At 48.5% G+C, this 16062-nt stretch overlaps 2 protein-coding genes and 2 non-coding genes across 4 annotated transcripts in view; all 4 read left to right on the top strand.

Moving 5' to 3' along the window:
• Window positions 1–4198: 4198 nt before the first annotated feature.
• RPS17 (ribosomal protein S17) lies at window positions 4199–10022 on the top strand. The gene is made up of 5 exons (XM_028706307.2): window positions 4199–4344; window positions 6017–6168; window positions 6546–6651; window positions 9402–9467; window positions 9896–10022. The coding sequence occupies exons 1-5, from the start codon at window positions 4342–4344 to the stop codon at window positions 9974–9976; spliced, it is 408 nt and encodes a 135-aa protein (XP_028562140.1). The 5' UTR covers window positions 4199–4341; the 3' UTR covers window positions 9977–10022.
• On the top strand, window positions 6276–6407 carry LOC114585016 (small nucleolar RNA SNORA71). Its single transcript, XR_003703789.1, has one exon. It is a non-coding gene; the product is annotated as a small nucleolar RNA SNORA71 (small nucleolar RNA).
• On the top strand, window positions 7500–7633 carry LOC114585003 (small nucleolar RNA SNORA71). The gene has a single exon (XR_003703778.2). It is a non-coding gene; the product is annotated as a small nucleolar RNA SNORA71 (small nucleolar RNA).
• Window positions 10023–14245: 4223 nt separating the features above from the next.
• Window positions 14246–16062, top strand: part of LOC114584998 (uncharacterized) — a 33181-nt gene continuing 31364 nt past the window's right edge. Inside the window, exon 1 of the mRNA XM_077918909.1 lies at window positions 14246–14425. The gene's annotated coding sequence lies outside the window, so the exon portion shown is untranslated. The remainder of the gene's footprint in view (window positions 14426–16062) is intronic.

Genomic DNA, 16062 nt, shown 5'->3' with positions numbered 1-16062 from the left:
CCCAGCGGCTGCATGTAAATGTTGAAAAGCATGGGGGAGAGGACAGAACCCTGAGGCACCCCACAAGTGAGAGCCCAGGGGTCTGAGCACTCATCCCCCACCACCACTTTCTGAACACGGCCCAGGAGGAAGGAGCGGAACCACTGTATAACAGTGCCCCCCAGCTCCCAGCCCCTCAAGACGGTCCAGAAGGATGCTATGGTCGATGGTATCAAACGCCGCTGAGAGATCCAGCAGAACTAGGAAACAGCTCTCACCTTTGTCCCTAGCCCGCCGGAGATCATCAACCAGTGCGACCAAGGCAGTTTCAGTCCCATGATGAGGCCTGAATCCCGACTGGAAGGGATCCAAATGGTCCGCTTCTTCCAGGCGTGCCTGGAGTTGTTCGGCAACTGCTCGCTCAATCACCTTGCCCAGGAATGGAAGATTTGAGACTGGGCGATAGTTGGCCATCGTGGCCGCATCTAAAGATGGTTTTTTAAGAAGCGGTTTAATAACCGCCTCTTTCAGCGGGTCTGGGAAGGCTCCCTCACGGAGGGAAGCATTCACCACCCCACGAAGCCCATTGCCCAGTCCTTCCCGGCTAGCTTTTATAAGCCAGGATGGGCAAGGATCCAGGAGACAGGTGGTTGGTTTCACTCGTCCAAGCAGCCTGTCCACATCCTCGGAGGTAACAGATTGGAATTGATCCCACTCAACTTGACTAGACAGAACTCTAGCACTCTCCCGCCCCGGCCCTGCTCCCACGGTGGAGTCTACTTCTTCCCGAATCTGAGCGATTTTATCTGCAAAAAACTTTGCAAAATCATTGCAGGAGAACATGTGGCCCGTACTGGGCCCCGATGTTGCAGGTGATTCCGCTAAATTGTGAACCACCTGAAAAAGTCTCCTGCTGCTGTTGTAGTCTTTAGATGTGGAGTAAATACCCTATTTTTTGCTCTATAAGACTCACTTTTTCCCTCCTAAAAAGTAAGAGGAAATGTGTGTGCGTCTTATGGAGCGAATGCAGGCTGCGCAGCTATCACAGAAGCCAGAACAGCAAGAGGGATTGCTGCTTTCACTGCATAGCGATCCCTCTTGCTGTTCTGGCTTCTGAGATTCAGAATATTTTTTTTTTTGTTTTCCTCCTCCAAAAACTAGGTGCGTCTTGTGGTCTGGTGCGTCTTATAGAGCGAAAAATACGGTACTTTATTTCTCATCTTACATTGACTGTGTTTTACATTTTAATCATGCATGTTTGCGGTGGGGTTGTTGTTGTTGTTTTGGTGACTTTATTGTTATTGTGAGCCACCTTGGAAGAATTTTATTCTTAAATATGGAATGGTTGATTGAATGAATAAAAAGTCTAATGGTTTAACATTGTTGCTACAGCCTATGGCTAAAAGAATCAAGTGGGGGAAAATAATTTACAAAAAATATTTTGGACATCCACTGCCCAGCAGTAGGGTTAGAAAAACAACGGAACTCTTTCTGCCCTGAAAAAAGCCTTTATTTATTTTATTTTAAATAAAAAATTATTTATTATTTCTCTGCTCCACAGAGCTCAAAGTTCTCCCTCCTCCAGACTCTCTTTTCCAGGGAGGTCCCTGATTTAGAGAAGCTGTCCCGGGTTATGATTTGATCCTGGAATGCCCCACTTTTCTTCAGAATGTCCCTATTTTCATTGGAGAAATGTTGGAGGGTATGCTCCTCATTTTACAGTGGTACCTCAGGTTAATAACTTAATTCATTCTGGAGGTCCGTTCTTAACCTGAAACTGTTTTTAACCTGAGGTACCATTTTAGCTAATGGGGCCTCCCGCCGCCGCCGCACGATTTCTGTTCTCATCCTGAAGCAAAGTTTTTAACCCGAGATACTATTTCTGGGTTAGCGGAGTCTGTAACCTGAAGCGCTTGTAACCCGATGTACCACTGTACAGTATCTAGGTAGGCTAGGTCAGTGTTTCCCAACCGGTGTTCCGCGGCACACTAGTGTGCCGCGAGATGTTGCCTGGTGTGCCGCGAGCGAGTCCAAAAAAGGTTGGGAAACACTGGTTTCTCTTTCAAAAAGGAAACGTGGGTTAAAGCGGCGCCGCCGCCTCCCACTCACTTTCCTGCTCTGGCTTCCCTAACAGTTTTCCGAGTTGCGTCACTGGATCCAGCCCCCCTTTCCACATGTGACACGGGGCTGGAGGGAGGGAAAGAGGGCTTTATGTCGCACACAAAGGCAGCCTCCTAGAAGCGCTCTGGGCCGGCGCCGTTTCGCCGAAGGACCCCCACCCTCAGCTCCTTCAGAAAGGAAGCCCCGCCCCTCGGCTCCCTACGCCGCCAGGCAGCTCAGCTGACTGACGAGGATGTTCTGCGGCGGCGGCCGCCGCACAACCACCGCAGTTGCTGGCAGCGTCCGCAGCGCAATAAGTAACAGCGCCTGGTGCTGCCAACTCTTTCTCTCTCTCTCCCGCCCCGCCCCCAAGCTCTCGCGCGCCCCGCGTCAACATCGCCGCGCGCAGCTTCCCGAGCTCGAGGCCAGCCGCTGCACGCACGCGCCGGCTCGTCATCGGCTCCGGTTGTTGCCTTTCTCCGCCGAGGTCGGTGGACCCCGAGCCTAGGCTTCCTTCCTGCACCCCGCTTTCCGAAGACCGCACACCAGTTGGGCCAGTACATATTCCCCTCCCGTGACTGGAGCGGAATAGCCCTTTCTCTTCTTCCCCAACCCTTGTCGTTGGAGGAGTCCCTCAGTCCCTCGCTTTGCTGCCTCCTCCCCCCCCCCACCCCCAAAGCTTGGAGGTTCCCCGGCAAGGGGGAGGGAAAAAAATTGAAAGTTACACTTTCGTGCGTCCCTCCTGGCGTGACGCTGCGCGCTGACGTCACGGGGCTGTAATGGTGGTGTGCCTCGAGATTTTTTTCATCAAACAAGTGTGCCTTTGCCCAAAAAAGGTTGGGAAACACTGGGCTAGGTAGTGACTGGCTGAAGATCACCCAGTGAGCTTCCTCTGTGAATGGGGATTTTAACCCTTTCCTTCCAGGTGCTAATCAAACACCCTAACCCCTATACCACACTAAAGTTTGGCCTCATTGAGGGGCAGTATTTCAACATGATTAGGAAAATGAGTTGAAAAATGAGTAGAAAAAAGCATTGTGTATTTTTGTGTGTACACACACACACACACACACACAGTGATTTTAAAATGTTTTTAAAATATATTTTTTCTGTACTGCCCAGAGAACAAGAGTAACTGGGCAGATACTGATAAACCGAGTGACAAATTAACTGAATAAACTAATTGTCTTGTCAAGACTGTAAAGGACTTCAGATTTTAGATTTTAGTGCAAGGCTTTGAAATAACTGTGTACTAAAACTGAAATTATGTTAGACGGGGATGATTTGCCACCCCCTCTCCCGCCCCCAATGGGCTCCTGTTCATTTAAATGTCTCGTGACAACCAAATTGTCAGGAGGTGGAGATGCATTCAACAGCTAAAGAGACGCAGTAAATCTATTAAGGGGCAGTTAAAACAGCACTGGGAGACGTGCAGCTCTCCAGATGGAGTTAAGACTGCAACTCCCACCAGTCCTAACAATTGACTGTGCTTGCTGGGGCTGATGGGAGTTGTAGTTCATCTGCAGTCTGGGCCAACCCATCCATGAGGCAAGGCGAGGTAACTGCCTCAGGTGGCAGGATCCACAGGGGCAGCATGATTTCGATGTGTATCTTTATTCTCCACCCCCCTTGCTCCTGATGTAGATCTTCAAGCACCCCTTCTTCCCTGGCAGGCGAGGGGAGCTATTTTAGGGTTCGCTTGAGGTGCAAAAATGCCTTGGGCGGGCAGCCTGGAGTAAACTCATCCATTTGCCAGTGCCCACAGTGGTACAGTGTGTCCGGTTGGTGGTTCGAGCCCACCCAGGGACGGCTGTGGGCAGGATTCCTGCATTGCAGGGGGGTTGGACTAGATGACCCCGGGGTGTCCCATGATTCTATGATTAAGCGAGAAACGGACCTTTCTGGAGGGAATGCCAGCGCGGGAGAAAGGCGGGTTATAAATATCTTAAGTAATAAAAGAAATCGGATAACAGCCAGCAATTTCAAGTACGGCAACGCAAAGCGGGAATTTAATCTGAATGGATTCCTACGACTTCAGTCACCTTCGTCCAACATGAGCCGGAAGTGAAGGTTTGCAGCAGAACGCCCCAACTCTCTCTCCCTCTATAATCACGACGGCTTGTATAAAGCTCCCTCCGTGCCGCTAGGCGGCGCTGAGGAGACGCGCGGCGCGGTTTTCCTTGGTTGGTCCTTCTAGCCCCCAACGCTTTATAGCTCTCTTCCCGGCATGCTTTGCCCTCTTTTGGACCGGCCGCCGTCGACATGGTGAGCAGGAGGGCGGCGGAATCCGAAGCCATCCGCCTCCGGGGGGCCATTGGGAAGGGAATGCGGGGTGGAACTAGCACCGGCGGAGGGGGCTGCAGGTCGCCCGGTCGGTAGTCCAGAGACTAAGCCCCCACTTCTTCTCCCTGCGGGCTGAACCCGACTTGGGGGGGGGTGCCCTGTTTCTTCCGGTATAGAGATGGCTGCATTCCTTGAGTGAAGGCTCCAAGGCCGAAGTTAGGCCGGCCAGGCCTTCCATGCATTTAGGGGGGGGGGGGATGCGGGGCGGCGGGTGGGAGATCCAGTGGGAGATCGGGTTCTGTCATGGCGGCGGAGGCGATCGGTGCAGCCTTTTCGTAGGCCTCTGTTCACTCGCGATGGGAGAGAAGGGGAAAGGAAGGATTGGGAGGGAGCCCAATATAGGGCGGCCGCCTTCTCTTTCCGGACCTTGGGGCGCCCTGCTCCCCGAGCATCTGTCAGACGGTGAGAAATCCGGCAGAATCAAGTTTCCCTTTGGCGTGATGGGGCAGCATGTGCATATTCTTGTTCAGCAACGCATCTGCATACCAGGGAAAGGTTCCAGAGGATTTTAGGCTTACGATTCAGGTATAGGGGAAAAGGTGTCTGGAGTGTGTCTCTTAAATATGGTATTCTCACCTCAAGCCTTCCTCGACCTTAGCTGCCCGACCATTAAAAATTCCCCTTCCCAAAGCGCCTAAGGCTTGTTCACTCTTTCCACCTGGATTTGTGGACAATTTAAGGCAGGACAAGGTCTTTCCTGCAGCAAGCTTGGGACCTTTTCCCTACTGTGCCTGGGGGTAGTGGTGCTTTTTAAGTTTCCTGGCCATGCATGGGTAGTGTTGACCCTTTGCCGTATGAGTTACTGAAGCTGCTCCCCAAGTTTAGAGGCTTCTGTCTCACCCTTGCCAAACCATGGCCTAAGCAGTGACACAAGGCATAATGTTTGTATGTAGCACAGTGCAACACATGCCAGGCAAACAATCTTCCCTTCTATTTAATAACAGTCATTAACTATTAAATGCAGTTGCACGAACTCCTGACAGAAGTTGTGTTTAAATATCAGTCAAAAAGTTGTGAATGTAAAGCCGTAGCATCTTCTTAAGTCCCGTCCTCTCAAGGTGTTTTGGATTGCAACTCCCATGATCTCTGCTGTTTGGCCATGCTGACTGGAGTTGATTGATGCTGTAGCCAAAAACATCTTAAGAGCCCCAGATTGGGAAAGACTGCCTCAAAGGGACTGTTTCGACCAATGTCACCTTTTCTGAACCCTTTTGAGATAAGACTGCACATGTCTGCCACCTTGCCCCTGCTCCCTATTTGTTTCCAGTGCACCATGTTCTGGACCTGAGTGTCTCGATAGTAGGGCCATTGAGAGGGAAGCTGCCTGGGGATTCTTCCACTCTTTGCAGCGGTTCTCAACCTGTGGGTTTCCAGATGTTGTTGGACTACAACTCCTACCATCCCTGAGCTCTGGCCTTGCTAGCTAGGGGTGATGGGAGTTGTAGTTCAACAACATCTGGGGACCCACAGGTTGAGAAAAGCTGCTACAGAAAAGGCTAGGCTGAAGATTTTAAGCCCCTTGCAAAATTTATTGTGTAGTCATTCTGTTGCATCTTGCTGATTTTGCTTTTTGTTTTGTCTTTGACTCTCCCAGGGACGAGTGCGCACAAAGACGGTGAAAAAGGCCGCCCGGGTCATAATTGAAAAATACTATACCCGTCTTGGGAATGACTTCCACACAAACAAGCGAGTATGTGAGGAGATCGCCATCATCCCTAGCAAAAAGCTGCGCAATAAAGTTGCTGGGTAGGTTGTTTGGTTCTGATCTGCTAGCACATGCTAGGAGACCCGATGGAAATCTTACAGCCAACTGCTCTGGGGAGGTTCCAGTGAGCTAAACACCTTTCTTAACAACCTGCATCGAAAGTGATTTTGGTCTTGTTTGTGGCCTGGTCATTGATAGTGCAGGAAGAGAATTCTTGATAGCATTTCCCGTGTTTGGAGGGTTAATTCTCATCCCTATCAAACCCTGAGCTTCTCAGACACTCCTGTGGGCTTCTCCTTAATTAACCAGAAGGTTAGAACGGGTGGAAGATTTATTTCTTGTGTGTGTCTTTAGTTTTACCTTAATGGGACTTGAGAGAATCACAGTCAAACTTAACCAGACACCCGTCTCTTTGCAGGTATGTTACCCATTTGATGAAACGCATTCAAAGAGGACCAGTTAGGGGCATCTCCATCAAACTGCAGGAAGAGGAAAGAGAAAGAAGAGACAACTATGTCCCTGAGGTAGGTTTTGAAAGCTCAGATGAGTTACTTGTGGTGCATAGATTCTCCACTCTCTTCAGATAGCAAGGAATCTATTGCCTCTCCTTTTTTTTGCATGTATTCTTTTGACATTCGTGGTCCAGCACACTTGGCGTACTCTATGTGCTCGCTAAGAAATGCAGCATTCACCTGGGTGGCCTTACTGCTGATTCAACTTCTATCTCCCAGTGTTGTAACAATGAACAAACCAGGTCACAGGTGACGTTAGACATATATTACGCGGCACCTTTGAAATATACATTAATGTAATGCTGAAAGCCAGTTAGGAATGCCTCAAAAGGGTGACGGACACTAGGATGGCGTACTTGGATCTGAAACTAGCATTGCATATTGCTGTCTGAGTTGGCCTTGAGAATTGGACACATTTAGGTAAGTATAGAACCTAGTGTAATAAAGGCTGTCTGTAATCTTATGTAACACTTCCAAGTTCCTACCATTTTCTAAGTGCTGTACTTACATTATTAGCCGAGACAATACCTGTCCACAGGTCCATAGTTAATACAAATGTTACAAAAGGAACGGAGAGGAAAGCAAGCCTCAGAACAGTTGCTTCTTCACTAGCAAATGGATGGGGGTAGGTTGATCTCCCCTTGCTATGATCTTTCTGGAAGGCAAGGGGTGCAGCCGTCTAGTTGGCCCTAGATCACCTGACTACTGGCAGAGGCCAGAAAGTGCTTCCCCTCAGTTCTGTAGCCTCAGGTAACTAGCAGGTGGAATAGCATGGAAGCTTGAGCTATGGCACTCAGCAGCTTGTGTCCAGTAGCTAGGATATGCTGTGCTTGTTCACTGACATGGAGAAGGACTGATGAACCTGCATCGAAAGTGATTGTGGTCTGTTGCTTGTGGCCTGATCATTGATACTGCAGGCAGAGAATTCCTGAAAGCATTTCCCGTGTTTGGGGGGCTTCTTTCCATCCCTTCCAAACCCTGAGCTTTTCAGACAATTTTTGTGTGTGCTTAATGCAGTAGTGTGGTGTTCACTGCTTGAGACTTCTCAAATGCTGTGTTTTTTTGTATTTTTTTTAATGCCTCTTAGTAATAAGGGGCAGTTTTGCTGGACTCTTATCTACCTGTGTCATGACAAAAACTTTACTCCCGATTTTCAAAACTAGTGGCTGGTAATCTCTTTGCAGAGAAGCATCAGAGCGAAACAGCTTACGTACACAACCTCTCAGTAAAACACTCCATTTCTTTTCGAATAACTTTCAATGTCAGTGTCTCTTCTGACTGCTTGTAGCCGAATTCTAGGCCAGAACCCTAGTTGACTAGGACGGAATACAGGCTTCCATTTCACTTTTGTTTAGGCACTACCCATCTGATTGATGTGGATTTTCACTTAAGCCGCATAGGAGGAATGGGCTAGTTTCTCCCTTGCTCTGCATTGGCATTGGTTGGCTTTCTTATGAGTGTTTGTAGGAAGACCAAGGGCTTTTTGTTCATTCACAACTTGCCTTTTCACAGTTTAAAGCAGCATATTTATTGATCCTATTGAGAGTAGCCAATACAAGCAATACAATACAAGCCTTGTTAAAAATGTAGCATGAAGAAGTATTATGAGATGTTTACCATTGTTCTGGCTAAAAAAGCAAGCTCCAAGAAGCCTGTAATCGACAGACCTTTGGTACTTTTGGAATGAAGACTGGGGTCACTTCCTGGGGACTTAGTGTTGTTTCTGATGGATTATCCACCTAGTTAGGATACCGCTGGTATGACTTCTAGGATGCAGTTGGGAAAGTGAAATGTGAGGAGTGTCTGGTGCATGTTTCCTGCCCAGTAATTTGCTTCCATGTAGTGAAGATTGCTGTTCTCACACTGGCTCCTCTGTTTATGTAAAATCATGTTTCAAATGTGTCATTGCCTGATGTTTCTAATTAGTATTTTGGTAAATATAAGCCTAGATTGTTAAACCTTGAGCAGTTGTCATGGGCGATCCTTGTGTATGCTTGGTAGACCAAGAATCTGGGTACTTAATGGAACAATAGAAATAGCCCTTCAGGTTACTTTGATGAACTATGAAATACTTTCCCAGTCGCCATACTCTGGGGTGTGTTTGTGTGTGTTGGCCAAGTGCTGTCTCCTGTCACTTCCCTTTCCTGATCTATTCTTAGAGCTCTGTAGCTGCTGGTGATAGGCTTTTGTCAAGAAGATTCTGCTCCTTTTAGGCATTTTCATTTTCTTCTGAAAGTTGCAGAAGATAGTGCAAGGCAGCCCAAATCTTGAAGTTTTGACTGTAGTCCATCTAATTTGGTACTGCTGGCACGTTATACATGAATTTATCTGCTTACAACCTTTGTTGGTGTCACAATGCACTTAATGATCGGTAACTGTACATAGGTGGAGGGAAATTGTCATATATATGTTACAATCCTAAAATGTGTTCCCTTAGTTAAGGGATTAGTGTGACTGATGGCACCAGAATGAAAACTTTTGACTGTAAAGTTGGGAGATGATTGTACAGAGCCCATTCGCATACCAGAGAAATCTACTCCAGTGTCATTTGTGGACTGGTGTATATTTTGATATTGCTATTGGCACACTGTTTTGGGGTGCTCCTCCTCCATTTTTTCTTTTAAGCCGTTCATTAGTAGTGAACCATTGTCTGGTATAATGTTTGTATCACATACATGTGCTGTGTTGTCCTGGTGTTAATTGTGTTTATAGTCTGTTGACCGCTATTTAAAACAAATCTAACCTCTATCTTTCCCCATCAGGTCTCTGCCCTGGATCAGGAGATCATTGAAGTGGACCCTGATACCAAGGAGATGTTGAAGCTCCTGGTGAGTGGGGCAAGGGGACTGGCACAGCTCCCAATAGGAACTGCTCTTCTAACAGTCAGCTAGCTACTTCTTGAGAATCACTGTCAATGCAATGTTCTCTGTGCATGCATTTTTTTTTAGTACTCTGCCAGGCAGCAGTATTCAAAGTACTCTTGGGGGCATTTTTCTTGAATGCTGCAGTGTTAAATGGTCATTGGATCTTGTTGGCTAAGCCCAGACTGCTTGGGAGATCATTATTGTGTTCTCCACAAATACAAAGTGCTGTTGTTTATTGTGTCAGTTTTGTGCACCTTTTAAGTTAGTCTCAAAAGTTAAATGACACTATTCCTTCGGCTAGTCAGGATAAGGGAATGCCCTCTTCATTTATCAACACTGAAATCTGCTTGGTGTTTCTTTGCTAAGTGTTTTCTGTTCTGTGTTTCTTCCAGGACTTCGGCAGCCTATCCAACCTGCAGGTCACACAGCCTACTGTAGGGATGAACTTCAAAACCCCAAGAGGCGCCATCTGAAGCCATTGTCAAATTTTCACTTTTAAAATAAATATATAGAAACAAAGCCGTGACTTTTGTTCTTGTGTGTCACATTTGCGCCATCTAAGTTTGATACAATTCTGTGCGGAGTGGCTCTGCCGTGGACATTCTTAACCCAGGCCAAGATCTGGCTTACGGGGGCCCATTAGAAGAGGGGTTTTCATGCACAAACTAAGCACACAGTTGTGCTGTATGTAGCTGGATTGACTATGAGCGGCATTTAGGAAGGTGAATGTGCAATGTCACTTGAAAAATGCTTCCCCCTTAAATTAGTGGAGGATCAGATCAGAGATTACTACATACCCAGAACAGTGGTATATGGTGTGTCCCATTCTGTGAGAGAAACCGAGAACCCAGTTTTGTGTCACAGAAAAAAGCCAACAAGTGTTCTGTAGTGTCAAAACAGAGGAGGCTCATTGGTACCACTGGACTTGCAGCTGAATCTTGAAGGCTTTATGTAACGTAAGAACTACTTTGATAGAGAAAGGGTAGAAGGTTCACAAGCTGATCAGTCAAGACATGTCCCAGTTGCTTTTGTCTTGGACCAGTGGTAAACCTTGTGGGAGGCAGTTCCCTGTGTTCATTGTAGCTTTGCCAAATGTATGTGTTCATTGTACCAGTGCTGGGGGGCTTTTGGTTCTCCAGATGTTGGATTCAAATTCCCATCAGCCCCAGCATGCATGATCCAAAGGATGATGGAACAGAATTATGTAAGGTCAGTGGTAGGCTGCTTTGTGAATGCTCACATTAAAAAGCAAAATATTGTATGTAACTCAATAAATATTTGGAGAACTGCAGCTTGGGGGGGTAGAAATTTATGTTTTGCATGGACAATGCTTGGAGAGTTACCTTAAAAGCCTTCACTGGTCAGGATCTTCTCCCAAGTGATTTATTGAAAAAACAAAGGAGAAGACAAATCAAGCATCTGAGATGTACTAAAGAATGCAAGCAGATGACATACTTGAAGATGAGATTACAGTGGTATCTCTGGTTACAAACGCTTTGGGTTACGAACTCTGCTAATCCAGAAGTAGCTGCTCTGGGTTGCCCCAGAATGAGAACGGAAATAGTGTGCCGGCGGCAGCGGGAGGCCCCATTAGCCAAAGTGCGCCTCGGGTTAAGAACAGACCTCCGGAACACATTTAAGTTCATAACCCAAGGTACCACTGTATTGACTAGAGTGGTAAAAATACAGAAGATGAGTAATTTTCAAGCAACATTTTGTAAGTTTTCAGCTCTACACAGATCTGTGTATTTTTATATATGTTACATTTGTGTTGGTGTCTAATCACTGTTAGCATTTTTTGTTATATGGAACTGTGAAATAAAAACGTTTTAGGAAATAAAAATAACCCTGCTAATCTTGTAAACGGATATGATCATCTACCAGAGAAAGTAAGAGGGAGATTTACCAGGAATGGCCACGATCCCACTGTTCTCCATCATTTGCATCTGCAGAGCTCTCTACTAAGAACCCAAGCACAGCCTGTTCCTGCTTAGTGAAATAAATACACCAGCCTCTGCAAAGGTCAACAGACCCTGAAACAAAAGGAAAAGGTTCCCTTCTCAGAAAACTTGAAGGTCATAAAGATAAAGGACCCCTGGACTGTTAAGTCCAGTCAAAGGCAATGGGTGCAGCGCTCATCTCGCTTTTCAGACTGAGGGAGCTGATGTTTGTCCACAGACAGCTTTCTGGGTCGTGGCCAACATGACTAAACCACTTCTGGCACAATTGGACACTGATGAGTGCCAGAGTGTAGGAAAACACTTTACCTTCTCACCGCAGTGGTACCAATTTATCTACTTGCACTGGTGTACTTTTGAACTGCTAGGTTGGCAGAAGCTGGGACAGAGCTATGGGAGCTCACCCTGTCGCCAAGCCTGAGAGGCTCAGTGGTTTAGGTCACAGTGCCACCCGCATCCCAGTTATGTAATAAGACAATCCAAAAAGCTGGTGTGTAGAAGCTGTTTCCTCCAAGAAGAAACACCAATCTTTGTTTCAAGGAAAATACCAGTATGCTTGTTTGTTGCAAAGATTATTGTAGTTGCTACCAAAGCCTGGAAAGCCTAAGTGTTAAGTGAGGTGCATCAGGGCACAAATACTTGCCCCAAGCAAATGTGGAGCACTCCAGCTAGCAACCAGGGAAGGAAGAGGAGGCGACTGTCAAGTGAGGGAGGGGGGATTCCTTTAGCTGTGGGCCATGGATTATTTGCCAACCTGCTGCCCTCCAGATGTTTTTGTTTTTCCTATAACACTTGATTTAAAAAAAACACAACTTAATTCTCTGACTTGTCAAAACGTGTATTGTACAACTAATTCACATAATGCATAAAAACCCCTACATTACTGATGAAAACAGTTTGTTCCTTTATTTTAGATGTTTATTTATTAAATGTAAAACAAAGTGATATGTCTCTTCTGACAACTGGTATTCTAACAATTAAAAACACGCTAACAACAACCAACTACAACATCCAGCCTAATTTTTGAACTCCCCCCCCCCTTTTTCTCCCTGCTGTGTGTCAGCAGTTTGTGAAACTGAGGTCAGCCCTAATAAAGGTATTGCCCAGTTATAGATTTCTGCTCTCAGCATGGATTGGTGGGGTCACCTTTGCTTTTTTATCTTCTTCCGACTTTTGCCACTGTATTGCACTCTAGATGGGCACAAGAAGGTGGGATTTGCTGGGGGGATGGGGCAGAGCAAACCCAGAGCAGCGCCTCATCCTGTATAATACAGGATTGTCCCCTATGTCAATGCAAAATACTGTGTCCTATACTGATAGTTTCATCCTGCATTTGAACTCCCCCAAGCCACCAAGTTAGGAATCCCCTCCACATGCGTTTAGAAAGTTGCGTGAAAGGCCATGTATTTAAGCTCTGGGTAGCCAAGCTCAGATTTTACAAAGTCGTGTCCATGTGTGTGCAAGGGGGCATGAGTGTGTATGTGTGACAAATTCCAGAGGGGCCATCCTGTTAGGCTGCAATAGATTGTAATGTATTGCTTTTGTTATAGGAATTCTAAGGTCTTAAATATAGAATAAATGTTGATAACTGCACAAAGTAAACACACATATGTAAGTATATAAACCGCATGTCTAAAACAGTACAGGAGAGCAATCCAAAAGCCATCTGGGCTCTCCTAAAGACTCTTAAGTATTTCCCCTGCCTCCTTCATCCCCCTTGCCTAAGAACAGGTAGTCAGATAGCAATCAGGGGAAGTTCCAGAAGGGATCCCTCTCCTATATCTATGAACCTCCTTTGTATTAAATGTCATTGTTTGCCCAGATGCTCTGCATTGAGGGATGTCTGATGGGCATCCCAATGGTCTTAACAAATGCTAACGTTTTGTGTAAACTGTGTAAAACTTGCTAAATCCTCAAGAATATCACCCCTTGACCTGCCTGAGTCACAGTAACCCCACCTTAGGTAAAGGGACCCCTGACATTAGGTCCAGTCGTGGATGACTCTGGGGTTGCGGCGCTCATCTCGCTTTACTGGCCGAGGGAGCCGGCGTACAGCTTCTGGGTCATGTGGCCAGCATGACTAAGCCGCTTCTGGCGAATCAGAGCAGCGCATGGAAATGGTGTTTACCTTCCCGCTGGAGTGGTACCTATTTATCTACTTGCACTGGGACCGAGCAATGGAAGCTCACCCCATCACAGGGATTTGAACCGCTGACCTTCTGATCAGCAAGCCCTAGGCTCTGTGATGAATTTCTGACTGTTTGTGGAACGGATTGTCCTCCTCCTCCATGCCAAAATGCAAACCCTTAAAGAGATGTTTCTTCTTGGTTCGGGGTCTCTCTTTCCTCTTGGCAAGGAGGGGAGGGAACTCTGTTGCAACAGAAAAATAAAGATCTGCCTTGCTTTCACTGCATCTTGCCTCCATCATTCATCTCTGACCAATCATGGACTTGAGGGGCTCAGTCCCTTGGGGAGCTGGGCAGTAAAAGCCAACCACCTCTATTTTTTCTATATCACTTTGAAGTCACTTTTGCACGAGATGGGGGGGGGGGAGAGAATCGCCCCACCACCAACCGCCCTACCCGGTCCTTTATTTTGCACTGCCAGCTTCCTGCTTGCAAACCAAGAGAGGCGGAGGAGCAACCATCTTGCGCCGCGCGCGCTGGATAGTGGCAGGGGGGAAAGGGAGCGCGCTCGCTCGCTCGCTTCCTGCCCGTCGACCACTAAATGCGCGCCGAGGAAGGATCCTGCCGCACCGCCTTCTAAGGGTTAGCTCGACGGAGCTCGATTCCTAGAGTGGAGAGTTGATTTATTTATTTTTTCGGAGGGGGGCGGAGAGGGAAGAGGAGGGGCGTCCTCCATATCCAATGCCCGTCCCCACGAAGCCCGTTCCCCTCCCGGATCCATCATTGGGGGAGAGAGAGCGGCCTTTGTCTTGCCCGAGAGCTGCATCGGGGCGATTTGGTGAGAGGCGCTGGGCTCATCTGGGCGAAGGGGAGCCCCGGGAGGCTTGCAAGGAGGGGGGGGGGGGAGAAGCTAGGAGTGGGGCGGGAAGACCCCAGAGGGAGATACTTGGCCCAGAGCCCAGCCAGTGAGTGGAGAGAAAAGGCGCAAGAAATGTGGGTCGCTTGCAAAAACTGGGAGGGGTCCTTTGCAGAGCTGGGAAGGGCGAGGCGAGCCTAGCTCTCTGTTTCGCCCCAAAGGAAGGGAGCCTGGGCAACATTCCCCGCTCCCCGCAGTATTGGGGAATCCGCTTTCAGTCGTCCTCTCTGCAAAAACAAGCAGGCCTTTTGAATTCGGCGATTTTTAAAAACGGGCGCAAAACGAACCTACTTGGTTCTTCGATTATATATGCCTCTACTTCGATTAGAATGAGCGACTCCCTTTGAGAACCGAACAAAGCTCGCCTTCTCCGGTGCATTTTTGCACGGGGCAGAGCAGTGCTGCCGGGGGGGCGCGCGCGCGTATTTTTAAGCAGGGTGCAATTTCCTTTAAAGGGGAATGCTGAAAACAAGAGGGAAGAGAGAGCCCAGTCGGTAGAGCATGAAATACTTACTTTCAGGGTCGTGGGTTTGAAAGATTCCAGCACTGCAGGGGGTTGGGCTAGACCAGTGTTTCCCAACCTTTTTTGGGCAAAGGCACACTTGTTCCATGAAAAAAATCTCGAGGCACACCACCATTACAGCCCCGTGACGTCAGCGCGCAGCGTCACGCCGGGAGGGACATGAATTGCTAGCAAATTACATAATCACCTCCTTGAGGGCTGGCTCATCTTCTCCGAAGGCAGAACCCCATTAATTAACAGCACAGACTCACACCATAGCCAAGACGAGGGGGGAAAACCTCAGTCATGCACAGTCATGCACATGTGGGGGCTAAATGAGGACGAAGACCGGGCAGAGAGCAGGGTTCAAATCACCCCACCTGGCCAGGACAATCCCTGGGTGCTCCCTTGGGCCACTCGCCTGACCCACCTCTCAGGGCTGTTGTTGCGAGGATAACACGGGGAGAACCATGCGCGCCCCCGGGAGCTCCTTGGAGGAGAAAGCGGGCGATGAATGCAATGCACGAAATATATGAGAGGTGACCAGGTTTTGCAGGTGAGGGGCCCTCGCCAGCCTCCGCTTCCAACACCCGGCGCAACGACGCCGAAGTTTCCCCCCGGGCTCGGCTCGGGGAGCAGCGCTGCTCCCCCCGGCTCCCCTTCGCCCTCCCGGCTCTCTCTGCCGCCCACTGGGGACCCCCCTCACCTGCCAAGTCCGGAGCGCCGGTGGAAGTTGCATGCATGCATGCAGGGCGCCGCGTTGCCATTGCATTGCACTGCACTCCATGCAACGCCTGCACGCATGCATTGCCTTGCACGCCCGCCAAGGGGTCTCCCCACGGTCCGATGCGTCCCCTCCGGCGCGGATGCAGCATTGCAAAAATACCCCCCCCCCCCGACGCAGCCCTATCTGGGGGGCAGCCTCCGCCGCTCCGCCTCCGCGGGGATCCCCGGCCTCCATCCTGCCGCCCGATCTCCGCGGGGGCGCAGGCAGGCTGCGCGGGGTCTGCACGGAAGAGCCCCTGCCCGCCCGGCCGCCGCCGCCGCGCTCATTCCA

The sequence above is a fragment of the Podarcis muralis genome, chromosome 14 (genome assembly GCF_964188315.1).
Source record: "Podarcis muralis chromosome 14, rPodMur119.hap1.1, whole genome shotgun sequence".
Classification (NCBI taxonomy): domain Eukaryota; kingdom Metazoa; phylum Chordata; class Lepidosauria; order Squamata; family Lacertidae; genus Podarcis; species Podarcis muralis.
Note: the sequence above shows the minus strand (reverse complement) of the source record. Positions and strands in the feature narration are given on the sequence as shown.